The sequence below is a fragment of the Mycteria americana genome, chromosome 1 (genome assembly GCF_035582795.1).
Source record: "Mycteria americana isolate JAX WOST 10 ecotype Jacksonville Zoo and Gardens chromosome 1, USCA_MyAme_1.0, whole genome shotgun sequence".
NCBI lineage: Eukaryota > Metazoa > Chordata > Aves > Ciconiiformes > Ciconiidae > Mycteria > Mycteria americana.
The window spans coordinates 211,826,760-211,854,752 of record NC_134365.1 but is presented as its reverse complement, the minus strand read 5'-3'; the positions used below and the strand labels follow the sequence as shown (position 1 = coordinate 211,854,752).

The following is a 27,993-nucleotide window of genomic DNA, read 5'->3' as shown; positions in this document are numbered from 1 at the left end:
CTGGGGAGAAGCCTGGCACTCCTCATGCAGTGGTGTGGCTGTGCTGCTGCTGGGCAGCCTTTGGGCACGGCCACCCTGCTGCTGTTCGCGTAGCCTCCTCCATGCCTTACTGCCACAAATATCAGTCTATCACTACCAAGCCTTAACCTTAAATTAAAGCTGTCTGGGGTATGTCAGCAACATTCGCAGTCACACCTCTGGAATATGAAATAGGAGTGCGCTCCGTTCAGACGTTTCAGCCGCAGAGCTTTCCAGCCTAGTCCCTGGTATGATGGTTTTGAATGAAAAATTTTCCTCTTGGATGTTCGCCTTCAGGATCCCAGCGAATTTGTGTTTTACTTGGTATCACTGGTGCAAACATTCAGTCATTTAGAATAAGCATGGAGTGATTCATCTATTTATTTTGAGAGGTTGAATGCCTGACCACAATATGTTTTCTTAAATTTTACAATTTAATAGTAGCCCGGGGTGCTGTATTAATTTTACTTTACTGCTCCAAGAGGCTAAAATATTGCTGTTTGGTTCTGTCCTGCTTTAGTTTAGCATTGCTCCGTGAGATTAAAATGACTGCTTGGTAGCTGGAGCTTTACTCTTTCCCTTCTGTTGTATTTCTGACTCTGATGCTGGGCTTCCCCCTCCATTAAATGGCTGCAGAAGCACCTGGTTGCTGGGAGTTTTATTAATGTTGCTCAAGAGTTCCTGAAATGATGTTGTATAAGGTCTGACTATTTTCTAAACAATGGCATCCTTCAAAAATTCCTGTACACTGTATCTCAGGGGAGGGAGTTTGACTGCAAAGCACCACGTTTAAAATTATTCTGTTTGAAAGTAAAAAATTATTGACTGCTGAAAGCTGCCTTACATGTTTTCCTCCCACTGGCCCTGTCACCCTGTATCCTCCCAGGGTCAAAACAAATATATAATTCCATTTTGTAGTAGAAAAGGCAAATAAAACCAAAGATATTATTACTTGTTATTGGGGTTTTGGTCCTCACCACGGTATGTTTATAAGGTAAACTCAAGTTTGAATGGAGACTTCAAAACTAAGACTAGAGTTTTGAATAGCACTTTCTCAAGTAAGCTTTCCTGAAGCAGCCAGTATTTATCAAGCGTGCTGTCAGAGTTCTAGTGCTCAGCGCTGGACAAGTGGACACATTACATCTCAATTAAGAATGGAAGATAAATGGGTGGCAGTAAATGGAGGTCATAGGTTAGAGGCATTTAATGGAAGAAATGGAAATGAAAATTGGAAAACCATCTAAGGGATCTCGAGAAGATAAGAGTGAAGGAAACTCAATTAGAGGGAGCCATGCTTCTTCCTGCTCTTGGATCTGGGATGATTTCCTGGGTTTTGTTTGGTTGGGTTTATTGCTTCCACAGTCAGCAAAGTTGCAGTATAAATAAATAATTAAATTCAATTTTACAATTTGCTCATACTGATGCATTTCAAACAGGGAAAATATATAATCTCCATTTCAAAATCATGTATAAATAGACAAATAGACTTTTTCTGTCTTAAGTGCAGCCTATCGATTAGCCCTAAGCAAAGCCCACACTGGTATTACTGAGTGTTTAAGAACTTAAAGCATAAAATACAAGGACATTTTTAAAAGCTAAAATATTCACAAATGCAAATTCAAATGCTAAGTGTTTATGAAAGCTTTAAACTGCATATGATGATGGATTTGTAAGGCAATCCATGCAGAGAAAGCATACTATGCATTTATGGTCTGGCCATTTACAGAAATGAAAATAAATCACTTTTCCTTTTGCCCTCTTTCATTTAGAATATTTCCCTGTACAAGTGTATGTGCATATGTTTTTATACATATCGTATCTGTCTGTACATATATACAACATTTCACTGAGATGAATAAGTGTGATAAAGTGATAGAAGTCGCTGTGGTGCATAATGAGCACGTAAGGGTTGTGTCCACAGCAAAGCCCTTATTTTCTGTGTCTTATTTCATTAAGGCTCATGCTTGTGGTTTCCCTCAAGGGATCACATGGCGTATATTGGTACTGCAACATTTCATTATTTACTTTATCAAGACGTTGACTTTCCCCACCTCTTTAGGGAGCTTAGTCTGCCTCATCATAAAACAATCTAAAATTGAGCTGCTGCAGTTTATGTGCATGTATGCATACACCAGCTGGGGAATGCAATACTTACTCCTACTGAGTGCATCTGAGCCTTGCCCCGAATAAGCAAGGGAGCGTCTGGGTGGGTGCCGATGTCTCGCCACCCCTTAGGTGCCAGGCTGCCCACTTTGCTTCCCAGCGTCTTGGGTAGAGCCACAGCATCTCCTGGAAAAGCAGGCAGGGAAAGCTGGCAGAAAGTATCATGACTTCAGAGGACTCTGGTGAGATAAGGATCTGAGTTTTATGTCTTACATGAAAGGCTACTTTGGAGAGCAGCAGCCAGAGCACATTTATTTGCTTCACTCTGTTCAGAGCCAAAAGGAAGCACCCACTGAGTCACTGGCACCGTTCCCAATGGTCACGGTAGGGTTGTCTGCGTTAAGGCTTTTATCGTACTGCTCTGATTTGCCATGGTCCCTTGTGTATCTCAGCTTCCTGCTCCCTTCTGTTTTCTTGTCTGAAGAACAGTATCCTACCTATGGAAGATTTTTGAAGATAAATGTCAGACTAACACTTCCCCAAGATTAAAAGAATGGTACTTTCCACCAATATACTTCAGCATATTCCCATATGCTCTTTGACCCTTGGATTTATTATCACACAGAGTATGGAGAGGGAAACAGAAGGGTCTGCTTGTGCAGGGTCTGGGCTAGGTTTGCCATTATAACCCCAGCTCCATTTCCTCTATGCAAGATACAAAATTAAAGTTCTGACTATCTTAATGATCACATGCAGTTTTTTTCCTGCAGTTACCATGAGGTTGCTCAAGGGCTTTTTGGAAAAAATCCAGCATGGAAATGAACTCTAGTTATTTTACATTTTGCAATCACAGATATGGCTGTAGGTGAGGTGCCTCCCATGCAAAGCTTGTAGCTGTCTCTAAGACCTTCCTATTAGAAAGTTGCTTAGAAGCATCTGGGATTACTTTTAGCAATTTCTGTGCATAATTTTGCCATACTAGTAGAGAGTCAGCTCAGTTGTGAGTGGTCTTTGAACACTGATGACTGTTTTTGGTGAAAGATGTATGCCATTGGGGTAGATTTGGGGAAATGAGAAAAGAAGGTTCAAAGAAAGTTACGGGAGCAGCCTACTGTCTTCCACACAAAACAAGACCATTAAAAAAACCCCAAGCTTTTAAGGAAGGTGAGAGTATTTTAATTACATTCAGGGCAGGATTTTTGGGCCAGTCAAGTTGTGCAAAAAGTGACTTAGAAGCTGTTGATTTCTAAGTAGGCAGCTCTTCAGCCTACCTGTTTGGGCTTCAAATGAAAGACTAAACCCTGCAGTTACTTCAGCAGGGCTACAGTTAAATTCAACGTGAGGACTGGACTGTATGTCCTGCCCTTTTTGCTAATTCTGCAGGTCTGCAAGTTCAGGCCTCAGTTAGTGGAAGAGTCAGACCCAGTTCGTCAGTGGCCTTCTAGCTTGCCAGCTCAGATGAAGGCATCAGGAGTTTGCTGTGTGGTTTGTGGTATGAACTGGTAGATATCAGCTTCTCAACCAGCAGTTACCATCCATGCGCAGATGGTTGTGGCCCTCCTTTCGGTAATATTGGAATGACAGCGCGGGTGAAAACACGATGCCGGTGTGGTTTCCCTTCAGAGGTTCAGCATCTATGCAAAGGGTGTCTCATGGGGACTGCTTTGTGGAAGGTAATTCCCCATTAGTGAAAGGTCCAGAGTGTAAGACCCGTTCTTGTGTGTAGGAGTGCAACCAGAGCCACTCTTGTGTCTGTTCAACAAGGGAAACTGAACTCCCGTCCTTCCCGAAATGAATGGCAAGAGATGCTCCTAATCTTTTCGGTGTTGACAGGTGATCTGAACTACATTTTGGCCTCCAGGTAACCCTCTTGCATTTTTTCCTGCTACAGTCATCAAAACTTCTGCCCAGAGCAGAAGCAGCAGCTTGAGGTGTTTTTACACCCTCTGGACATGAAGGATGAAAGGGGTGTGTGTGTCTCTTCCTCAGCCTCTCTAGAGAAGAGAGAACAGATTACACCTAAAAGCATACTTAAGAAAAAAATTAAATGCTTTGCTTCTGGGCAATTTAAAGCAGTAATCCTGATTCAAAACAAGTCACCTCTTTTTTGACATGCTGGCTGTTGCGTACCCTGGGCCCTGTACGCAAAGCGAGCGGGATACAGGGAAAAACTTACATTCTGTAGACCTGGAGAGAGTCCTGCAAATGTGTCTAGATAAAACTTCAGGTTTCAGCGCACCCAGTCTGCGTTTCACAGTGAAACGCAAAGCGTGTTGCCTTGCAAAACAGCAGTGTTCTGCTACAGCATCATGGAAAATATTGACAAAGTATAGACTGCCTGGAGAGCCCTTATCCGCTGGAAAATTTGCTCAAAGAAACACAAGGGCAATTGATAGTTCTTACAAAGCCACAAGGTTGGCTGCCTGAGAGCCTCTTGTAATCTGAGAGTTTCTCCTCAAGCACAGAAGAGGACCAGGTTGTTCACTGCCCGCCACCCCCGCGGTACATCCTTCCCGGTCCTCAGCCTGGACAGAAGCGTTGGACATTGCTCCAGGCTCACTGGTGGTCACGGCCAGCAGACGTGCTGCTTCTAATGCCTTGCGCTCATCTCTAGAACAGGCTCTTCGGTTTCTTGCGTGCCCTCATATGTGACAGTGAGAAGATATCAGGAGCTGTCTTTTCATTAGGTGTATTCTCTCCCATCCATGGGGATGGCAATGCAGAGGCTGTTGGGACAACGAAAGAGTGACCATGGGAGTGGAGCTGGGCAGGTTGGGAGCGCTGCGGCAGCCCAGCACTATGCAGTGAACCTTGTCTCTCCGAGCTCCTTGGAGAAAACAGCTGGACAGTGTTCACAGACCCATAGTGCTTAAGGCCAGAAGAGACCACATAATTTTGTTTCATCCCTTTTATATCGCTGTGTATTATTTATCACTTTTGTACCTCTTTATACTGAGTGATTTTTCTCTGACTAAAGCATAGCATACATTTGCTGTGAAATGTTTCTCCCCTAACAGCTTGTAGCCCTCATTTACAGATAGCTAGAGATAGGAAGAAATTATTCTGGGAATGAATCAGCCGCTTTAGAAAACTAAATAATAAAGAAGGGTATCAAGCTGATTGCTAATTTTATTTTTCCTGGCTTCAGTTTCCAATCATTAGATGTTGCTCCACCTTATTTTGTTAGATTAAAGAGCCCTTTACTTCCCAATAATATTTCCCCATGAACTTTACATGGATTTTTCTAATCAATTTGCCTCTCCATCTTCTTTTTAATAAGCTTAGCACATCAAAATCTTAAACTCTCTTACTGTAAATCATTGTCTCTGCTCCTGTGCTGGTTTTGGCTGGGGTAGAGTTAATTTTCTTCATAGTAGATAGTATGGGCTATGTTTTGGGTTTGTGCTGGAAACAGTGTTGATAACACAGGGATGTTTTAATTATTGCTGAGCAGTGCTGACACAGGGTCAAGGCCTTTGCTGCTTCTCACCCCACCCCACCAGCGAGTAGGCTGGGGGGCACAAGAAGCTGGGAGGGGACACAGCCGGGACAGCTGACCCCAACTGACCAAAGGGCTATTCCATACCATATGGCCTCATGCTCAGCATAGAAAGCTGGGGGAAGAAGAAGGAAGGGGGGGGACGTTCGGAGTGATGGCGTTTGTCTTCCCAAGTCACCATTAGGCGTGATGGAGCCCTGCTGTCCTGGAGATGGCTGAACACCTGCCTGCCCATGGGAAGGAGTGAATGAATTCCCTGCTTTGCTTTGCTTGCGTGCGTGGCTTTTGCTTTCCCTATTAAACTGTCTTTATCTCGACCCACGAGTGTTCTCACTTTTACCCTTCTGATTCTCTCCCCCATCCCACCATGGGGGAGTGAGTGAGTGGCTGTGTGGGGCTTAGTTGCTGGCTGGGGTTAAACCATGACAGTTCCTCATGCTGTTTGTGGAGCTCTTTTTTTTACATCTTCTCCATTTTTTTGACATGCTTTGTAAAATAGACTCCAGAGTCATGCACAGTACCTCCAAGCTGAGGAAAGGCAGCTGTGCCGTGCAGGGGGGTTAAATGGTGCTTCAGTGCTTTCTCTATGCATCATACTCCCTTCTTCCCTGCAGTGTTGATGTTCAAGTGCAGCGTGGCTATTAAAGCCCTTTCAGAGGTACTCTTCCTCTCCTTTTTGACTGCTCCTCTGGGTTTATGTTTGGATAGAGAGAAAGATAAAGGCAGATTTCAGGGTTAATGTTGTTACTCTGTTCATAGGGTTGCCCATTTGCTGTGGGCTGAAAGAAACAGCAACAAAGGGGGGGGAGAAGATTACGATTTCCAATATAATATATAATAATACTCTGTTTCCAGTATAACATATATAACTAAAAGGTGAAAGACGTTTACTAGGTGGAATATTCCCAATAGTCCCTTCTCTGCTCTGGCTAACCATCCCAGGCCGATACTCCTCAGTGCTGAGATCCATCAAAAGAGCCTGTGGCCGTTCACATTGCACTTGAGCCTAGGGAAGGTGAGCATTGCCTTCCTTGGTATGAGGGATCACTCGCTCTCCAGGGCAGTTCGACAGCTGAAGCAGATCGACATAGATTTTGTAGAAGGGTTCCCAAAACAATCTCTCATACTGTAGGCAGTACAAAAGATACAGAGCTCCATGTAAAGGAAGAGGACCCTGCACAAAAGTCCCTTGCCAGGACTTTTATTGAGATCCTTTTGAGCATCCTTTGCCTTTTTTCTCCATCTCTTCTTCCTGTTCCAGCTTTGTTCCGCTTCTGATCTTGTTTCTAAAATAACCAGGAGCAAACCCTTCTTTTTAAAATAGCTTCCCGGTTCTCCTGGCAGAGGACACATGGGTCAGACTTTGATCTCTTTATTAATCTACTAAAGAGGATGTACAGAAAATCTGGGTTACTCTGAGCATTAGCCAGACCCTTTGAGAAAAAATGCCTCTGTACAAACAGGTTATTATCGAGGTTTAACAGCTTTCATCGTTGGTGCTAGCAACATGGGGATTTCTGCTGGTACCATCCGCACATTCGGCTTGGTTGGGAAGGCTGCAGAGGTGGGCACAAGGCATGCAAGAGTTCTGTTATCCCAATGGTGCTCAGAAAACTTGCTATAGAGACAAACAGATACAGAGGGGTAAATGCATACAGGGGGGTTATAATACTGAAGAGAATTCACAGCTTGTAATTCATGGGTGGCTGGAAACACAGTAGCCACAAGTGCTTTAAAAAAAGTATTAAAAAAAGTGTAGTCAATAGAATGAAATTATACCATCAATTGCTTGTTCTTCTGAGTTACGTTAAGCATGTGTTCCCACAGTAGATCTTCCTGCAAGCTTTTATAAAAGCTTGAGGTATCTGAATTTTGTACGGCACCTACCACAGTCGCAAAATTGCACTTTTCATTTATTTTTCTTGCCCCTTTGGCTGAAAAGCTGAGCCTGCGTGTGTCCAGCAAATAGCACAATGTTCATCCCATAAATAGGCATCGTATTTTGCTGTGCCTCTGAGACGGAAGACAAAGGTGGATCTACTTGGGTTAAAGGGTTGCTAACAGCAGCCCACGTTCATAAAAGCTGAACAATAGGGCTCAAGCCATGTGGGCTCGCAGCACATCCCGTTTGTCAGAGCAGTGTCACGGTTTGTCCTGTTGCTCTCAAGCGCTTGTAGTGAGTAGGAAACGGTACGTGGCAGCGGTTTAGTCATCACTGGGGCTTCATGGCTCCTGACAGCCTGGTTTTACTGCAGGGTTTTATTGCATTGTTCAGCAGTGATGGAGTGTGTTAAGCTTTGACAGAGATGATTCATAAATGAGAGGGTTTCTTTATAGTATTTGTACTTTTGAAGGTAATTTGGTTCTTCCGGAGTTGTCCATTGTGTATTTTTTGTTTATCCATGTAAGATTATTTTTATTAATTTTTTTTTCGCTCAAGCAAAAAATATTAAAGCGAGTTGAATATGGATATTTCTTTAAATAAGTAGAGGGATGTGATGGAAGATACAGAAAGCATAATAAAGCCTAATCAGGTGAAAATGTTGGCACATCTTATTTCATTTAATTCATAAATGGAAGAAGATGGAGAATTTATTTGACTAATCTGGTTCAGTGTCTTGATGATATGTTTGGAAAATTGCTCTGAAATTGATGTGTAAGTGACCTTGAAGATGTTGTATTTAAGTGATAGCTCATTTTGATGTGAAGTTGTAAGCCTTCTCCCCCTGCCCCAAATAGAGCAAGTAAAGGAAACCAGCAGCATTGAATTTAAGTCATTGGAAGGTAAAGAAGGAAGAATCTCACCTCAAAACTCAAAATATAAGTAACCTGGAAGGTCAAGCACCTAGTCTGAGATGTGCCTCTATTTCATTGCCATTAAGATGCTGCTTTACTGGGAAGACCGCCCTCGTGGCAGCAGTCCCGCAGCCTTGGTGTCTGCTTTGGGACACCCGGGGAGCTGCGATCAGAGCCCTGAGAAAACCCAGTCCCTATGGTGGGTGGCACTGCATTCGGTATGCAACATTTACCTTTTGAATCATCTCATTCACATATATATGGATACATATACATACGTATACTCCATATTTGTTGGTGTTCATATATGTATGGATATATTATATATAAATATTCATGCATTCATAAATATTAATATATTAATATATATGAATAGCAACAAATATGTAAACATATATATATATATTTAAAATTATTCTGATTATTTTGATTTGAGGGAGCACTGGCCAGACCTAAACTTGATTATCACCTTTGATTGGTTGAACTTCCCCTCTACCTGTAGTAGATGAAGTTATGTTTGTGTTTTGCAGCCTGTGTTTTGAGCCCGTGCAAGCCATGACGATAGGGCTGTACCTGATTTAATGACCCCTGCCAGACCTGATCTGCAATTGCACTGTGTGTCCAAGTCACACGAGTGTCCCTGACTTTGGCTGGGCTGTTGGCTGGCCCAAGACCTCAGAGGTCAGAGGAAGTTTCCATATGTGCCTCATCTGGATTTCAGACCAAGTGGCAGTGCTTGGTCTAAACCATTGCGTGGTGATGGTTTCTTCTGAGAGCAGGAGCGGTTTACAGCCCTTCTGTACACCCAATGCTGTGCACACAACAGCAGCGGTGGTGCCTCCTTTGGAAAAAGCCCACACTTGAAATTGCCCCTGAAACACCTGGTGGCATGTTGTGTCCAGTAAGAGCTGTAAACCTGTACATTGTCTACCTACTTATCTATTACATGCAGATATATTACATTTATTAGCATGTTGAATGTCCTTGTCGCGATCGTGGCTGGTTATGATATTCATGATATTGTGTGTAATAACACTGTAAAAGGTATATTTGCAGGCTAATTCAGTGTCAGTGGAAATAGCATTGCTGAGGATTGGCTTTCTAATTCTTTTTTACTGCTCTGGGAACTCAGACATAATATTCACTGCAGAAACTGCATTTTGAGGCAACAGTAAATTTGTACATTCAAAACATAAGTAAAAAAGAGAAAATTAAAGGTTAAGCCCTAGACAAGAATGTTACCTGTCTTGTGTTGTTTGTCAAGCATGGTTTATTATATATGTTTTATATTTAAACCAGACAAAAGAATATTAGGAAGTTCTAGGTATGTATAGCCTCACAAAGTTAATATTGCTTTTGGACTCGTTCCTGGGCATGATCTAATCTCCATGTAAGTCAATGGGGATATTTCCATTCGCTTCAATAGGAGCTGGGTTTGTACTTTAATATGCATTACAGCCTACAAAATTTGTGCAATAAAATAAAAACGGGAGGCCACACTTTGCACAATGGGGGGGGCTTAAATGCAGGCGCTGAAATAACGTTTAATCACCAGAGTAAGGAGCCTGATTTTCAAAGCTGCTGGCTGCGAGCGGTGGGGGGGATGAGCGATAGGTCTCCTTCATGCTCTGGTTGAGTTTGCGGCTGATGTGATACCGCCGTCCGTATTCAGAACTGGCACTGGTGATTCATGGCTCGAGAAGACTTAAAAAAGGGGTGACTATAATGTATGGTTTATTCTGACTTCTCACTGGCTTTGGTGGCCCCAGTGTGCTGAATCGGTCTGGCATCAGTGCTCAGGTTCACGTCTTCGTTACTGTTTAATCCTGTGGGTTATATTTACAGTTTACCCTTAATGGAAATAATGAGATAAATATCCCCTAAAAGAGGTATGCACTCTGCTTTTATACACACAGAGTCACTCTATGTGAAGGACCTAAATAAAAAAATATATGGGCTAGGCGTAATGTTAGCTTTCTTGAAATCATAAATTTTCTTCCTTAATTGGGTGTGAAATTCCTGTCTACAAATCATGCCATTTTGGTTGATTTTACATTCATTGGTTTGATGAATAATGGGCTTGCAGTATTTTTAAACTTTTCCTGCCTACGATAGCTCTCTGCTAAGTGTCCTTCAAAATTCATGTCTTTGCTCAATGCAAGGAATCCGGATTAGCTCTGACATTTGCGTTTACACTCACAAATCTTTCTGTGGCCTCCCTGTGCAACGATGTGTGGGGGCAGGATCTGGACGGAGCTTGGGGGCAGGGGCGCGGGTAGGCGAGCGTAAAGCCTTTGTCTTGGTGCAGCTGGATGAGGTGTGTAAGGTCTTTCCTCCCTCTCTGTGTTTTAGATGGACAAATTTTGAAAAAAAGTCATTATTCAACTGTTTTCTTCTAAAGCTGCGTTTATTTCTTATTTTTTTTCCAGCAAGGCAGTGCAAGCGAGGACCTTTGGCTGACAGCTCGGTGACAGGCAAGGTGGTGTGTTTACTGCCACGAGACTCAGGGAGTCTTTGATGAGGGTCATGAATAATTAGTAGCATTTTGGAATCAGTGATTTTTCTTTTCTTCCTTTGAGGGATGAAACAGAGCCCTGAATACTTGGCTGTCAGTAGGCATTCCCGACTTCCTCGTTGTCTTAATATGGGAATAAACCAGCTTCTACTTTGTAGCTGTTTTGCACTGAGCCCCTTTGTTTTGGAGCTGGGGGGGGAGAGGCAGACTTAGGGATCTAGAAATGCGGTTTTGTAGCACTTTGCAAGGCAGAAGCTGACGTGGCCCTTGCAGATATTGAGGGTGAGTTTGCAGGTGCCCTGGGGGCTGAAGTGAGGGAGGTGCATCCATCACCCTTAGTCCTTCAGTCACCTTAAAGATTATATATTTTTATAGCTACTTTAACCACTAAACCTTACATTTGCACTAGCAAGGAGCTGGCTTTGGGTGGGAAGGGGCATGCCACGCTTTGGCAGCTGGGAACATCTGGGGGTGTGCTGCTGTAGCGTCACCTCCATCCCACGCTGCAGCTTGTGCGGAGGACAGGTTCTGCCTTTGCTGCCTCCGCTCCTCCTGCCCTCCTCTGTGGCCACTGCTGGGTCAGGCTCTGGGAATAAGTGGGCTGTTCACCTTAGCTGGCCTTTCCTAATTTCCCAGTCTGAGATGCAGATTTGTGCAATTAGCTCATATTCCTGAAAAGGGATGAGAAGAACAAGCAACATCTTGTCATTGAGGCTCTTCTCAACTGAACAACTGAGCTGATGGTATTAAGCAAGATGTCCCCCTGCAAAACCACTGAAGTATTTTGAAAAAGAGATAATTAAGGGATTTTCTGTAGTACTGTGTGATAGAAGTTTTTGGAAGAGTAACAAATACTTCCAAGTCGGTCCTCTTTCTGTCTGTGCAGGAACCTCCCCGCATCTTGTTCATCTTTTGCTGAAACTGAGAGTATGACTACTTACACTGGCAACTTTTGTAACACAGGCTACTGAGTCACTCAGCAAAATCACGTTACATTATTTTTTGCATCTAGGCCAATAACTTGGGTAGGAGAATAGGTTATATTGTCTTGTCCCAGTACCAAGATGCCAAATGATGGGAGATTCTGGCCCGTCCTGGCCAGCAGTTGCTCCTGCCAGATATCCTCCACGCTGGCTATTTGCACTCTCCTTTTTCTGCCATTGACTCCCAGCCATCAGACTTCGATTTGCTTTTCTCAGCTAGATTAAAGAGCCTCGTTACTCTCCTCTGTCTCTTCCTTGCCCAGCTTCTTACAGACCACCAAGTTTTCTTTTAATCTTGCCTTGAAAAAAAACTAACCAAAACTGAACTCCTTTCAATGTTTGCGCTATTGAGAGTATTCATGAAGGATGATCTGACTTTTAGGAGAAACGTATGTGCAAAGCAGATATCCATGGCGATGGGCACCTATGTAAACACCCAGGCTGACAGCTCCAGTAAACACTCTCTTGCAGAGCTGTGGCAGGTCCATTCATCACGCGACCTACACACAAAGTACTGTCAAACAGGTAGGGTAAACAAACAGGGGGCAAAAAAGAGGCGAGGAAAGAAATACTGCTTTTCTCTAATATGATTTTGTTTTAAGAACCTCTCAGGTTTCTTGTGACTATAGTAAATACATAACTTTCAGATAATTTTTGAGTGGACCACATCATTTGAAGTGGTTTGCTGAAAGATGTGCAGCAAATCAGTGGAAGAGGAAGGAGGGAAATCCAGTTTGCCGAAATCCAGTTTGTAATGGGATAAAACATTATCCCATTATTTTCCCAGGGAAAGAGGGAAAACAAGCCTTTAAGAGAAACAAGCACACAACCTTTGCATTGCTGGCACAATGCCGAGCCCAAAGGCTACACTTAATTTACATATAAATGTGCCCAGGATTTTAATCAGAGATTAATGCACTCTTGTTATTTTTCACTTATAGTGTTCGTAATGCATGTGGTGCTTGGCAAATCGCAGAGGGCAAATGTACTTGGAGGAATGCAGTGGCAAGCATATGGGTGGCACCGCTTTTTGGATTGATGGCTGGCTTTATCTCTGAGGCTGCCCTGGGCCTGAGGAAGTGCTGGCTTCAGTCCTTCAGGGATACTACAAAATATGGCCAAGGTGACAGAAAAAGTGGGGTTACAGGCTGCTCGGTTGGATTTCAGCTGCCTCATGTAGAAATGCAGTAGTGCCTCTGTGGCGTAGCATCCCAGTGGACAGGAGAACATCTGTTTTTTCTGCCTCGTTCAGAAATGCATCTGCAAAATCTTGGAACCTTTTGGTTTTTAATCACTTTGAAATTTCCAGGATCTCTGCTGGTGTTTTTTCTTACTTCTTGATTTGTTTAGCTCAGGCATCATTACCTTGTTCATGTTTCTCTTCTAATTAGCAGGCAGCTGGGAAGAGCGCACCACAAAAGCTGTCCGAGAAAAGCCTTAGAGCTGCTCTGAAAGGCCTCTCCTCCCCTCTGCTCTCCTGGCCCTGAAAACAATGTTCTGTCTTTCTTTAGTATCTGTGCATATCTATAAGCTTTGAAGTAAGTGAGGTCTTTTCTGAATGTGTTGTGGTCTTACCCAGGGATATTCTCATCCTTCCCCATACTTTCACTTAGCTAAAGTGAGTGAGAGCCTACATATGGACTGCTCCAGGGAATATTTTGCAGCTCCTGATGCCAGCTTTGTCAGCCTTTTTGCATTCATGCCATAGTGATGAAGAAACAGTACTGACAATCAAGTGTCATCATTAGTCTTCAGAGTTAACACCTCATATGAAGATGAAGTTTGGCATTCATCTGGAAGGTGTCACCATACCTACATGGAGAGATTTTGGTTAAATATTCAGGCAGCATGCGTATTCTTGTGGGTACTTACTTTAGACCTATATTTGGGTAGACAGAAAGGACATTGTGCAGGACATTCGAGAGCGCAGTAGAAGGTGTTCCTGGGGCGACGGGAGGGCTTCCACATGGAAAACCTGACAATGAACAAAGATCTTATTTATCAGGCTGCTGTGTGGTGGTGACAGGTGAAATGACAAGACATATTGAGGAAAAAGAATTAATTCATATCTGGGACCTTTTAATAAATCAAAAGTAAAAAGAAGACCCAGTGTAGCAGACCTGTTGGCAGTTGCTAACACTTGTTCAACGATCCTTTCCTTCTGAAATACAGAAATGGAAAGTAACTATTGCCAGGAGTCATAAAATGAAGGAATGATTCAGAAGATAGATTTATTGTCAGGTCAGTATTGGTGAAATTCAGCTTCATAAACAGAGGTTAATCTGCTAAAACCTTCTGTGCTCTCACTGGGGGAAAACCTTACTTATTTCAAATTTTGTTTAAAGATCTAAAATAATTCTTGTCTTCTGAATAAATCAACGTCTCTCTAGGAGCACTAATGTTCATCTTTTTTGCCTCATCCTTGCCCACGTGGATTTTATTTTATTTATTTATTTCCACGGGGTGTCATTTATTATGGGCTCTTCTCATCCCTGCAATGTAATTTCTCTTCTGGACTTCTAGGCATTTTCATCACAGCTCACTACATATTTCACCCATGTTTCTACAGAAAGTCATTACATAGCATAGGCTGCTGTGGACAAGAATATTTAGAATACACTCTGCCTTTGTCCTCCAGTGCTGCGTTGCTCACCTTTGTTGGGTGAATAATATATCTGAGCAAGAAGGATATGGAAGGAAATGGTAGGAAAATATTTGTCGGTTCAAACTATGTCGTGGATGGAGTGAGGGTGCACTTCACTCTCAAGAGAGAAGTAAAAATATAGTTTATTGATACAGAATAGGGAGTTGACAAAGTTCAGTGCGACAGTGTTTTAACAAGATTTGATGGCAAGGTACACTTGATTATTTACTGCATAGAGGACAGGGTCAGACAAAACTGTCAGGGAGACCCTCCCGCTGAGTTATGAGGTTCAGAAAGGATCCCCTTGCTTTCTAAACTCCTTCTCAGAGAGGAGTCTAGGTGCGGCTAGACCCAGTCCTAGTCCCAGACTTGGTCAGCGGTTTATGTCTAAAGGATTATATGTGTGCGCAATCAATCCTTTATATCACTTAGCTAAGATTTCAAAGTTTCGCATGCTATTAGTCACTTACCGAGGATCTGTTGCGGCAAGGAATCTCCCAACCTCGAGGCGTAACCCTGAGAGGCGTCCCTGCTCAAGGGGAGATCCTGGCGTGCAGCCCGCTGCCGTGCAGGAGAGCTCAACCGGCCCTGGGCTGTCCACTATTTAAGGAGCAAGATGATTGACTTATGGTCATATTTGCATACCAGCAAGATGTTTAGATCCCTGCTTCAGGCAGCCCTTGGCTACTTTGTTGCCCTCCGTCCTCAAGGTCCAGCATAAGCTGGATGCAGCTATTGGGATGACTCCCACTGACGGTTACTGCTTGTGCAGGGAGCGGGGCGGGGGGGGGGGGGGGGGAGCACACCGCCACAAACTAGCATTAAAAAATATAATTAAAAATTCCTAAACTTGAAAAAAATATTTAGAAAATTAGAAAAAAAGATGTGTCCTGTAAGACGAGTACAAGTACATCAGGCATCTCTGTAACTGTGTGGTGGGTTCTGTGCTGCCTCCTGCCCAGAGCAGAGTTGGATGGGGGATGTCGGGAACCACAGCCTGGCTCCCTGGGGACAGGCAGCATCCCTTCTCACTTGGTGGGCTTCTCTGTCTTACACCAGGGGTGGTAGTCCCTTAGGACAGAAATTACGCCATTCGCCTCTTGCTGCTACCCCTCATAAAAGCAATTTAGTAAGTTTGCCAGTAAACTTCAGTATAGAATGTGTTCTGCTATGACATGTCTGGGGAAGCTTGCACTGGGGCTGTTCATATTGTTAGACATCAGAAGCTCTATCAGGCCATCAAATCCATCCCTTCTTCTGATGTCTCAGGAGCACAGGGCCATCATTTTCATGGCTGCTCTTCAAGAAATGGAATAGACTTACCAGCTGACTTTTAAACCAAAGGTCTTGTCTGAATCCAGTGTCATAAAGGGATTAATTGCTGGTATAATCTAGAAAGCCAGTTTTGATGCATAACTGGTAAGACTGAGGCTGAGGAATAATGCAGATAAATTGCATCTGAACTTTACATACCCCATTAAGAAGGATTCCGGTAGGACTGGTGAGGAGGATCCCTTCTTGGCAGCCCGTGCTCTGCAGAGTGGCTGAGCACAGAGCCTGCACCTTCCTTAGCGGTGCCCAAAGTCTGCCCAAAACACCTCTCTGCCTATTCCAGTGTCTTTAAAGCTTTTCTAAGACTTCAGGCTGTCATAGAAACTTTCAGTGCAGTCTGATACTTAAGAAACCCAAAAGACAAAAAGATCCACACATCCCTTATTAGTGTTGATCTTAGAGCACCTCTTTCCTCAATGATTAACTGATAATGTTGTTCTAAGTAGCATCAAGCACATCTGAGACTAAATTCAGGTTTCTTGTGTTCCTGTCTTGCCCTGCAACTTCTCCACCAGTTTCCATCTACTAATGACATGACTTGATGGTCTGCAAACTGTCCTTTTTAGTATTTCTCAAGCTTGAGATCCACTCTATTAATGTGTCACCCAAGATTTAATAATGCTTTATTAGGAGAGGAAAATGTTCTTGGTATATGTGTCGCAGAAGTGGTGGGAAAGTGCATTTGCTTATTTTGATGCTGGTATGGTTGTGTGTGCGAACAAGAATATTTAGAATACACTCTGCCTTTGTCCTCCAGTGCTGCATTGCTCACCTTTGTTGGGTGAATAATATAGCTGAGCAAGAAGGATATGGATCTGATGTTACTAGAAAAAGACCTAAGTCCGTATTTGGTGTATTTGGTCCTCTGTGCATTCGTGGTCAGTGCTCAAGTCAGTGGAGGTTTGGACTATGCAAATACAAGCAGGTCTTATAGCGCTAGGATGTGTTTCTGGTTTAAGGGCCCTATATCTGTTTTTACAAAAGTCGTCACGGTTATGGTGTTCATGTCAGGAGGAGGATGGATTTCTAAATCACTTTAGGCAGAAATGAGGTGGGTGGAAGTCCTTCATGGGAGGAACCGTATGGGCATGGGGGTAGTACGTGGATGGAGTGGCGGGTGCCCTGCCTCTCTGTGGCTCTGTTATACACAAACACACTTTATCTCGTGGTTTCTTAGGACCAGGTAGGAAACGAACTCATGTTTTCTTACACCACTAGGTAAAGTGGCCAAACCCTTCCTTCCTCCATGATAAAAGAGGATATACTAGTTGTCTAAGAGCTTCTACTATGTGAGCTTTTGATTATGTGTTATCCAGGATTTTGGCATTGTGGAATGAGTGATCACATTATTAAATTTACCATCTATTTTCTGAACTTGTAATTCTAAACTTCTGATTTATTTTTAAACTGCCACCTAGGTTTTCTTCTTTAGCAAGGGCACTGGCAAGAGCTTGAAAAGAGGAGCCACTTCCTCTTGTGCAATTCATTGTCAATGGTGATATCTCTCTCTACCAAGGTTTATACAAGTTCACATCACCAGCAGAAAATGATGGTGTTTCTTCTGTTACTCTGCCAGCTGCAGTCCCAGTAAAGAACTGGTTATGACATTAGGACACTTATGAAGAGCCATCTTTTTACCTCCCTCCCTGAATTTCTTGGGACAAAGGATTGAGGTGTTGAGCACGGTTCAGGAAACAATGCCCAAATTCAAGTTTCTGTTTTCATTTTATGCACAACTTTAATTTTTCTAAGGGTGGAGCATTTGTTATGTGCAGAACACATTTCTGTAGTACAGCCAAATCAAATAGGTGGGACTTTTCATTGATCCTATTCCTGAGATCCTCTGCTTGCTGTTTTTCTGCAGGAGTTATCTACACAGCAGATATTCTTGACCGGGAGACGACCAAATCCTACTGGTTGACAGTGTATGCAACTGATCATGGTGTCGTCCCACTCTACACTACCATCGAAGTCTACATTGAAGTGGAGGACGTGAATGACAACGCCCCTCTCACCTCTGAACCTATCTATTACCCAGCCGTCATGGAAAACTCCCCGAAGGATGTATCTGTCATTCAGATCCAAGCCCAGGACCCTGACTCCAGCACTAATGAAAAACTGACTTACCGAATTACAAGTGGAAATCCCCAGAACTTCTTTGTAATCAATCCCAAAACAGGTAACAAAATCCTGCTGCCTTAGGGTGGTGGGAGAATGCAATTTAAATAGTTATCAGCTTGCTCCCCTTCAGGATCCACTGGCATTGCATTGCTTTCCAAACCTCTGTTTTCTGGTTAGTTATGTGTCTAAAGCATCTTGTTTGTGTCTAAAGCATCCTCTTTTGCATCCGTACACGAGTGCACTGGCAGATGACATGCTGCAAATGTGCTGCTGCAGCGATCGCTCTTCTGTAGGTCACCAAATAGCTGCTGGCTGTTGCCTCTTCCCTGTGTCTATAGGGATGAGACTTTGCTACACTGAGTCTGCAGAGCAATGCTAGGAAGCAGATTCAAGCTGTTGCAGTTTACAGAGCCATGTTTCATCCTTTGTAAGCTGGCGTAGCGCTGTTGAAGTGAGTGATACGATGGTTGTCCAGAACATGTAATTAGGCTCTGCATTACAGTAGATGAATGTGATTCTACAGCTTGTTTTATACAAAAAGACAGTTTAGATGACCTAAAAGTCCCTCTGGTGTTTTTAAAAAAAAAAAAAAATCTGTGTGTCTGCATTGATTTGTAACAGCTGGGGATGTAGCCTGTGCATGCAGTGTTGCAGATAGGGTGGTTGTTTTAAGTTAAAGTGCTGTTGTTGGCTGGCGGTGGAGCATTGCGCCCATGCAGATCGGCTCTGCACATCTCTCTGCCCTTGGTGCTTTTGCTGATCCAGGTGTCCTGGGTGCCTGGTTGATGAAGAAATTGCTCCAGGAGACATAGCCCAAGGTCGTGGATGCTCTGCTGGGTGCCCACCTGTGCTTGGTCACAAGCAGCCCTCACTCCGGCATGTACCCAGCCATGCCTCACTCATCTGGCTGGCAAGGGACCCTCCCGCATGGTCTGGAGCTAGAGAGTTGGTGGGGTCTTTCGCAGCAATAGGCTGATCTTTACCAAAGTAGTTCAGAGGATTCACACGGCTCTTATGCTGGTTGTAATGCTCCTGGTTTTGTTCTGGGGTTCTGATTTTTTTAAAAAAGGTTTATTTATATCTGCTGCAATTTTCTAAACAGCTAGGAAGCCAGAAGGAATAGACCTGAGAGGGAACATTTTTATTTGGTGTAGGAAAATGATGTTCACTAAATAGGTTTTCAACATTTGGCTGGGCAATCCTATTGCAATGTGTGGCATAAGAAGGGGTCAGGATCTTTTCAGGCATAAGCCCAGGTGAAGAATCATGGAGCATGTATAATCTCTGTGCTCAATCTGCCGAGCCCTAAGGCACTTATCTCACTTATTTTTAACACTTGAAATGGCCGAAGATGGCTCTTCCATCTGCATCCCTTCTCCCCCTCCCCACCTCATAAATCCCATCTGGGCAAAGTAGCAGAGTTAGGACTCCGCAGTGGTTAATGCTTGTGCTTCCCTCCCGTCGGCTCTTCCTGCAGAGCAACCTGCTCGGCACAGCTTTGCTTATCCGCACAGCAGCCGGGGTGAGCCCGTGACGAGGACCGGGGCCAGGCGTGCTGCAGCCCCGCAGCACCCTAGCCTGGTAGCACACCCTGTGGGGTGGCTCTTCGTCCCGCTGGAGCAGCGGGCAGGGATACTTTCCCTAACAAGGAGATCTTCATTCTCACAGTTAACACTGAAGATGGTTCATCTTCATTTTGCGCTGTGGAAATTGTTGTCTGAGAAACTTAAAGGCTTCAGGATGAGTAATGTTGCTGCTTGGGCAACTCCCAAAGGGCCCTCACAGCATTCAGTGAGCATCCTGGCTGGTGGCTGGCTGTGATTTGTCATGGAGGGGATAAACCATCTGCCTCTGTCCACCTTGGTGCCAAACCCAGAGCAGTGATAGCCGGGCAAGGTGGCCTCTTTTAGTTTGTTTTTGCCTTTTAAAATGATGGGGCTGACAGAGTGTGTGTACCCGGAGGTGCCGTGTCCCAAAAGGGAGGTTTATCATTTTGAACACAAGGATTTTGTCCTCCCTTGGGAAGTATCAACATGTGGTGAGCTCTGCCTGCCTGGCCTCAAACATCGGGAGGCTTTCTCCCGGTGGGATGCTGATGTCCAAGGAATAAAAGCATAATGGATTTTCCTAGAGAGTGCCCCTGGGGGTCTCTGGCCAGGCTCCTTTCAGCCATCTCCCTGCAGTGCACTAGTTTTTCTAAGACAGCAATTTACACTCCGGTTGTTTTATACAGGCAACTTCTGCACACACAGAAGAGGTTCGTAGCATGCCGGTCCCATATGCTCGCTGAGATTCAGCACAGCAATGACTCACGTAGCGCTTTGCACAGCAGCCCTGAATGTGACAGCGTGCTGTATAATCAAGATGAAAAGGTTTAACGTGAACCCAAATATGCGGCGATTGCCGCATATGTGGGTTGAGTGAGCGTGCTCCTGCTGTCGGGGGAGAGCAGTCATTTGTGAGAATGGGGATCTTTTATTTTGTGTCACTTTGGAAGTTTAAACAGTGCCAGAAAACTGACATCTCTCTCCTGTGAGTAATCAGGTGCTGAGAGGCAACATGAAGACAGCATCCTACATTTTTTACATCCTTTCATGGGAAGCAGCAGAAGTTGGCCTCGACTAGAGTCAGGGAGTTAGGTGGAGTGTGTGGATGCTCCTGGGGTACTAAGAAGTTACCCCGATGCCCAACTGATTGGGCTTTGCTAATGTGCTCAGGCTTAAACCTCTTGCTGGATTTACTGTCAGAAATGAGTATCCCCTAAGCGCAGAATATTCAGAGGCTGAGGAAGACAGGTGGGAGAGAGGAGTTTGGCTTCCTCCGCTGAGAAGAATCATGGATCATGGTTCATAGATCACTTCCTAAGATTGCTTGGCTGTATTGCAGCAAGAAATCTCCCACTATTGCTGGAAAATAAAGCATTACTAGCCCTGGCCTCCTGTGCCCTCTTTCTTATTTTTAGACCTTGGTGCGTTGTACTGACTAAGTTGGGTTTGTTACAAAGTGCAGAGAGTGCACAGGGTATATCATAGCTTATGGTGTGTGTCTGGTGGGTGGGTGGTATTTCAGACATTTCTGCCCTGACTGCAGATGACGTGGTTATCTGCAGCGCTGATGGGCACAGCACAGCCTGGGCAAGGTGGGCAATCCCATCTTGTTAGATGGTCCTTGCCGGCACAAAGAGGAATGCCCCAAGTGCTGCTGCACCCTGGTCGTGGCATGTCCCTCTCTGCCTTTGCACAGTCTCGTGCTCCTTCTCAGTGGTCGTTGGAGCTCAGCAATGACTGTTTGCCTTCCTCTGGACCTCACTTTCAGCCGCTTTATAGCTCATGCAGGTCATGCAGATTCCTGGAGGCACGTGTACCACTGCATGTGTTGCCATCTGATCAAGGCACCAAGCAGGGACGTAGGGAGTCCAGGTTTTGTTCCCGATTCTGATACAAGATCATAATTGCAGCCAAATCTTACAATCTGAATTGATTATCTGGATAGCGGAAGCAACGATAGTCCTTGTATGCTGTGTCTGTAGGTAGAAGAAACCTTTTAGTAGACAACCTGTCACTTCCTATGTTTTTATAGACTGGCACAGCTCTGGGTGGCTATTTTAGGTACTGTCGAACTGCAAATACATCGTATGCATTTGGATCTGTTTGAAGGCAGTCTTCAGACCTTTCAGGATTATCACCTGCAATTTGCTCTATGGGTTTTGGAGAGAGGAGCAGGAACCAAGGAATTCCTCCTGCAAGAACCTCCTCCTGCAGGAACCAAGAGCTGCTAAACAGCTGCTGCGAGCAAGACTTTGGCACCGAAGTTACCCTGGGCAGCTCGTGCTCTCGCCGGGGGCTGGCTCTGCTGCGGGAGCACGAGTACACGTGGGCGGCGGGGGCTCTCCCCTGTGGGCTTGGGGTTTATATGGGTGCTCTGGGGGAGGAGGACAGGAACATGAGCAGCTCTCCTGTGTACAGCTGTCCTTGTATGGAAAGGCAGTGTGGGCAACCTCCCATGAAGGTCTTTGTTTTCTCACCTTGATTATTTTTTCTAAAATACAGCCGAGCATCAGTTTGTGCCTCGGCCCACACTTTTATCTCGTGAGCTGATATTCATAGGTACAAGCACTACGTGAATAATGTAGCACATGAGTACGTGTGAAACCATGAATCATTCATGCTGGAGAACAAGGCAGCCTTGTTCTGCAAACTGGTGGAGACTGCTGCCTAAGTTTAGCATGTCCAAGAGAGCAAATTGAGATTTTTCTTTGTAATGGGCAAGAGGTATTGCAAGGCACAGTTTTGAGGGGGGTGGGTAGCATGTTTTTCAAATAGCTGAAGTGACTCTATGGGTTACGTGACCGCAGGGAAAGGTATCCCCCTGTGCATTTGTTTCCCAGCTGCGTTGTACACGCACTGGCGATGGAGGCATTCCCGGTGCTTGGCACCTCCAGCAGCCGTGGGTCAGCCTAAACCCTGGTGGGGCTGCTGGGGGAGCCACGCATTTCCCTCTTAGCCTGACTTTTGTGCTGGGGAGGGCTCAGGCTTGCTTTGGCAGAGCACAGGGTCACAGGGCTTTGCTCCTTGGTGAGTGGTGTGAGATGGGGCCGAGGAGGAGGAGGAGGAAGGCAGAGCTGCTGGCAGAGCAGCTGGGCTGGCCGGCTCCCAGCCGAGCCCATGGGAGTGCCACAGCCGCCCCGAGCCGAGTGAGTTATTTTGGGGTGAGAGGCATGTGGAAGAAGGTAAATAAAACAGATGATGGAGTTAATAAAAAAAAATTGATTGATTAGGGCCGTAAATTCTTATTTTTATTTCATGTATATGGGTGTTAATTTCACAGCACAGCACAGGGGTAATTTACTGCGCTGATTTATTACTTTTCTGTGCTCTGAAGAAAACAATGAATTTTAATTCAAACCATTACATTATTTTGTTTAGTGTTCCACATATATTGGACAAACCCAATAAGTTTCCCTTCAGTCTTACGTAGATTAGTGTTTTAACTAACATGCCAACACATGGAATTTCACTCTTGTGCACATTGATGTTAATGAATTTACTCTAAAATTATGCTGGTGTGTCTGAAAAATCCAGTTACACCTTGCTTAGTCTCTCGCTGGCACCATTTAAACAGATGCAGACCCCTGGCACTCCCGAAATATTATTTGAGGCCGTATTTAAGGCAGGATGCACTAGTGTCTTTAGAAATAGTATATGTAGGTCGGTACATCTTTCCAGAGCAGGAATTCTCTGCCTCTGCAAGTCGTCTCTGAACTGTCACATCTGCACCTAGATTTGGAAAGAGACTGGATATTTTCATGCTGAAGTAGTATTAATATTTATATAAGCTAATATGAGGTTAGTGAGTGTCAGAATTTAATTTATATGAATGCTACTCTTCTCAGTAGGCTGGGCTTTGCTTTCTTTTGCACTCACTAAGCCAGCCAGCACAGGATCCTGCTGGGGCTGAATGCCACGTTTGCCCTGCCATGCTAAAACAGTGCTTCACCCTCTTGCCATACATGCTGGTTTTTATGGATGCTTTTGTTTGGTTTGTCCCAAGAAATCCCCACACATGTCTTCGCTCTCACAGACTGAGCCAAATCCAGTGCTCTGCTGCTGCACTGTGTCCTGAAGGTTGCCAAGCAGTATAGCTGCTGGCTGCCCAGTGCCTCTTCTCAGCCCAGAAATAAAGGTATAATAGAGAGGAGAGAGAAGGAACAGTGGTTTATATATTCAGCAGAGCACTCTTGGGACTCTGCGATAAATTCTTGTTCTCCAAGGCCCATGTTTGTCATGTCTTTTTTTCCAGCAGAGGAAGAAAGAGTGTTAAATACTCCAGAATTTTTCAATTCTGCTGGGGTTTTGCTGTAGATATCATCTCAAGGGAACACAGCTTGCTCTGGGAGGCAAACTTCAGTGATCTTAATAATCCAGTTATTAACATTCCTGCTCTACTGTAGGTGATGCAAGGGTCATATGGACAACGAGTGGAAGTGGAGGCAACTTAGTCCCTACTACAGCCTTGCACATCTCTCAGGTTTAAACCCAAGTTGCATTGGGTGAGGAGAAAGACTCACATACATTGGTTCTGTAAAGCAAGGGGCATTTAAATCCTTCCACCATGTAATAATTAAAGGTAAATGCTGGACCATTTGAAAAGATTAAACAAATTACTTTTTGATGACATTTCTAAGGGTCTTTGGATCAACAATAGCAAGCTAAACTCAGTACTACCTTGGTCAATTTGTCACTCTGTTCTTGTAGCAGGCATTTCATGCTACTTTTTTTTTTTTTTTTTTTAAGTCTGTTCTTCAAGAATGGACAACTTTGTATGTTCATTTTTGACCACTGCTTCTCTTTGTTCCCACCGCATTGTGGAGGGTCGGCTGCATTACTGGGGGACCTGCCTGACGCTGCAGTTGATGCTGTGCATGCTGCTAAACTCTTAATAAACTTCCTCTGAAATAAGATCTTTGACATTTTGTAAATGAGGCCTTTAGCTTTTTCGTTTTTGTAGTCTAACCTGCAGTCTTCCTCCAGGGTGCATTTTAGGTGCTATAATGATCAAACTGGGAAACGTATGTTGGATTTTGAGGGTGCTGCAGATCACCTCCCTCCCACTGGAGGCTCCTTCTGAAGGGTGCCTGGTGGCATCTCTCGCACATGCATTGGCCATGGAGCCCTGTTTGGCAGCTCTGTGTGCGATGTAAACCAGCTATGCAGATCATGTCATGCTCACTGCTGTTCATCCTTTAAGTGTCCTTGCAGTTCAACTGACCTGTCCCAGACCATAGAAGACCTTGCAGAGGAAGAAAACATTGATTGTAGGGCTCTCCAATCAAAGGTGAATTTGAGGAATTGCTCCCTTCCTTCCGTGGTCTTTAACGCTGTTTGTACAAATGCCGAGTACACCAACAGTTGCAGAGTCCAACCCAATATATCCGTCACTGATATGTAACTATCCATAACTAATAGAGATTTTTACAATGTAATTCCCTTAGTGCATTAGCTGGCTTCCACTTTCTGTAATTTATGTTGTATCAACACATGCTAAATGATCTACTCTCTTTTCTTTCACTTCTCAATATTATTTAAAAGTGTGGCTCTTAATGACTTCTTTATAATATGCTCACTGTTTAAAATTGAGCTTCTGAGCATTTTAAAAGCTTTAATTTCTGCTTTGGGATGGCTCATTCTTTACTAGACACCATATTTCCAGTGGTTTGAGCCCAGGGTTAGCAGCTAGCAAATCAAAGGACCATGTGTGTTGGAGTTTCACGCTTAATCACAGTGGGACCTAGAAGCCTGCTAGTCACTGTACAGCATGTTAGACAAAGTTCCTGCCTCAAGGAACTTGTCATAATAACAATAATAATAGTAATAATTAAGGAAAAAAGAGAAAAAAAAAAACAACAGGGAGGAAAGGATGTAAATCGTCAAGTCCATCTGCTTACCAGTGCACGTTTATTCCCTGGAGTGAATTTTCAATTAACTCCTGAGCTGCAGCCCAGCAGTGACACGAACTCTTCTTTTGACTTTCAGTGAGTCACCTAACCTCACTGTTTTTCTTTTTTTGTGTAAGTGGAAATATTTTCTTACCGTATGTGATTGTCCTGGAAATTAATTTGCAGTAGACAGTTTGCAGATCAAATAGGCTCTGGAAATGCAAGCTATTGATTTTTCAGGCATCTCGGCATTAACAGGCATCCACGCACAGTCATGTACTCATAGGCACATATAAAAAAAGAGGAGCATCACTTCTGAAACGATAGGATGAAGAGGAATATAAAACCTTTTTAGATTAAGTTAGTGTAGTCTAGTGGCCAGACCACTAATTGCACTGACAATGAGAAAATTTGGGCTCAGCCAGCCCGTCTCTTCCCCCCTCCCTTGCAGCGATTCCCTCCTTACTCTGTCTGTGTTATCTGTGGAGGGGATAAAGGTGTGAGCTGTGTCACCTTAGTTGAGGCTACTGTAATGCTGCTATTAATAAAATAATAAATCCAGCTTTATCATCTCTCTTGAACAGGCCTGATTTCTGCTAGCAGTGGTTTTTTCTTTGTGAAGCACTGAATACAGTTGAGATTGCTGGATGTCTCTGGTATCAAGTCCTCTTTTAAAATGGCATTAAAAGATACAATACTGCTCATAAATGCCATTTCTTTGTAATCAGCAGATTTAAACATGGCTTATAGAAATTTTAACCTTTCTTTAGATCTCCATGATGACCTTTTTAGTCCTCTTTCACAGTAAGAAGCTTTAGGAGTATTCCCATTGCCTTGACTGGACCATTGTGTCCTCACTTATTCAATGCAACATCAGTTTTTAACCTGAATTCCCCATTTGCTTCAGTAGAGACTTATGTCTGAAGGGCAACAGCGTGGCGAGGGCCAGTGAGCCAGTGTTTGCTGATGGAGAAGGTTACTGCCTGATAACCAAAATGCTCCCTCCTGTCCTGCCCCAGCACCGATTCTGGAACAGTAGGAATTTTGCCACTAATCCCATAAATCTACATTGTTGTACATTACAGCAATCATTTATTATTTTCAAAAACATCAGCAGAGCATAACTTCTGTCCTGTTCAGAACTAGCTTTGGCTATCAGCTTAGCTGTGAAACTAATTTTTCTACCTTGTCTGTCAGTCCAGTTTCTCTATTCATAAATTTCCAGAAGCCGTGACTAGTCAGAACTGGTCAAGAAACCATCTACCTTTTTCATATGCTGTTCTATTCCTTCACTAATTTGTAATTAGGGCTGTTGCATTCGCTTCCAGGTAGCCAAATACTCTTCATAGAATTATAATCAGTGACAGAAGCATAACTGAGATTACTGGGTGAAACTGTGTACCACAAATACTGAGTCACAGCCCTGTTAGATATATGCACAATGCATATGCTATGGATACTTGTCATACCCTGCCATACATTATTATGATAATAGCAGTGAATGCCCCTGTGTTACAGTAATTGCTTGTGGTCCAAGCCTGAACTCTGGCAAGATGAATTAGGTTGGTGAGTTAGGGATGCTGAGATGTGGAGCCTGTGAGCGTGGCATTCGTGCAGGGGTAGGGGTCTGGAGAGGGAGCTGCCAGGAAGGAAAATAAAGCTGTGATGTTAGCCCAGATGAGGTGAAGGCTTAGGATGGGGGGATTTGTTGGGGTTTTTTTATTATTATTATTTCCTACTGCTTTTAAGGCAATCAAGTAACTTGCATTTAGCTTTTGCTCAACAGTCAGAGGTGCTACACGTGTCTGTGATGTTGGACCCTGCAAATCCCAAGCAGACAGTATTGAATCAGCATTTTTCCCTTTTGCTCAGTTGCAATGAATACACTCATATTGTCATCTTAGGACAGGCACTTTTAGTGGCTTGAATGGCGTATCTTCACCTTATGTGCGAGCACTTTCTAATATCTCTTTATTGATTGGAAGTTAGAGGCAAGACTGTAGCTATAGTTTACTGTCAGTTAACATCCGATCCTTGGTACAAAGAAAGATGGAGATATTTCCTGGCTGGGAGAATGAGATTGACCTATGCTGCATGTGAATATTAAAAAAAAAATGGCCGGGAAATTGGAATAAGAAGAGGCAACGGTAAAGACAGGTGTGTTTGCATAAGCCATCATGATGTCAGTAACCAGCAACTATTAATTCTTCTTTGTTGTCCATCGCATAGGAGGTTGTGTCAACACCTACTAAACCTCCAAAGCCTCATCACCTCTCAGTGCAGCTGAACCTAACTGTTAAAAAATTAAGGTTAACAGCAGATTTGTGTTATTTTTCCTGTTCTCTCTATGACTTTCTGTCTCCATCAGAGTTACGCTGTTATAACCAAAGATAATTATTTTCTGTGAAATTACTCTCCCCTCTCTTTCCCCCTTCCCTTTATGTTAATGAGAGTGCTTTTCTCTCCCTGAGAAGATTGACACAACTTCTTTGAAGTTAATAGTGCTGTTGCCAGTTCTTGCCAGTTAAGTATGTGACCTTATCTGTA

The 27,993-nt window shown here is 43.8% G+C and overlaps 1 protein-coding gene across 1 annotated transcript in view; it reads left to right on the top strand.

Annotated features, from left to right (window-relative positions):
• The window catches only part of FAT3 (FAT atypical cadherin 3), a 330,887-nt gene that overhangs the window by 82,908 nt on the left and 219,986 nt on the right, over positions 1–27,993 (top strand). Inside the window, exon 2 of the mRNA XM_075491129.1 lies at positions 17,755–18,069. Within this exon, the coding sequence (XP_075347244.1) occupies positions 17,755–18,069 (315 nt within the window). The remainder of the gene's footprint in view (positions 1–17,754; positions 18,070–27,993) is intronic.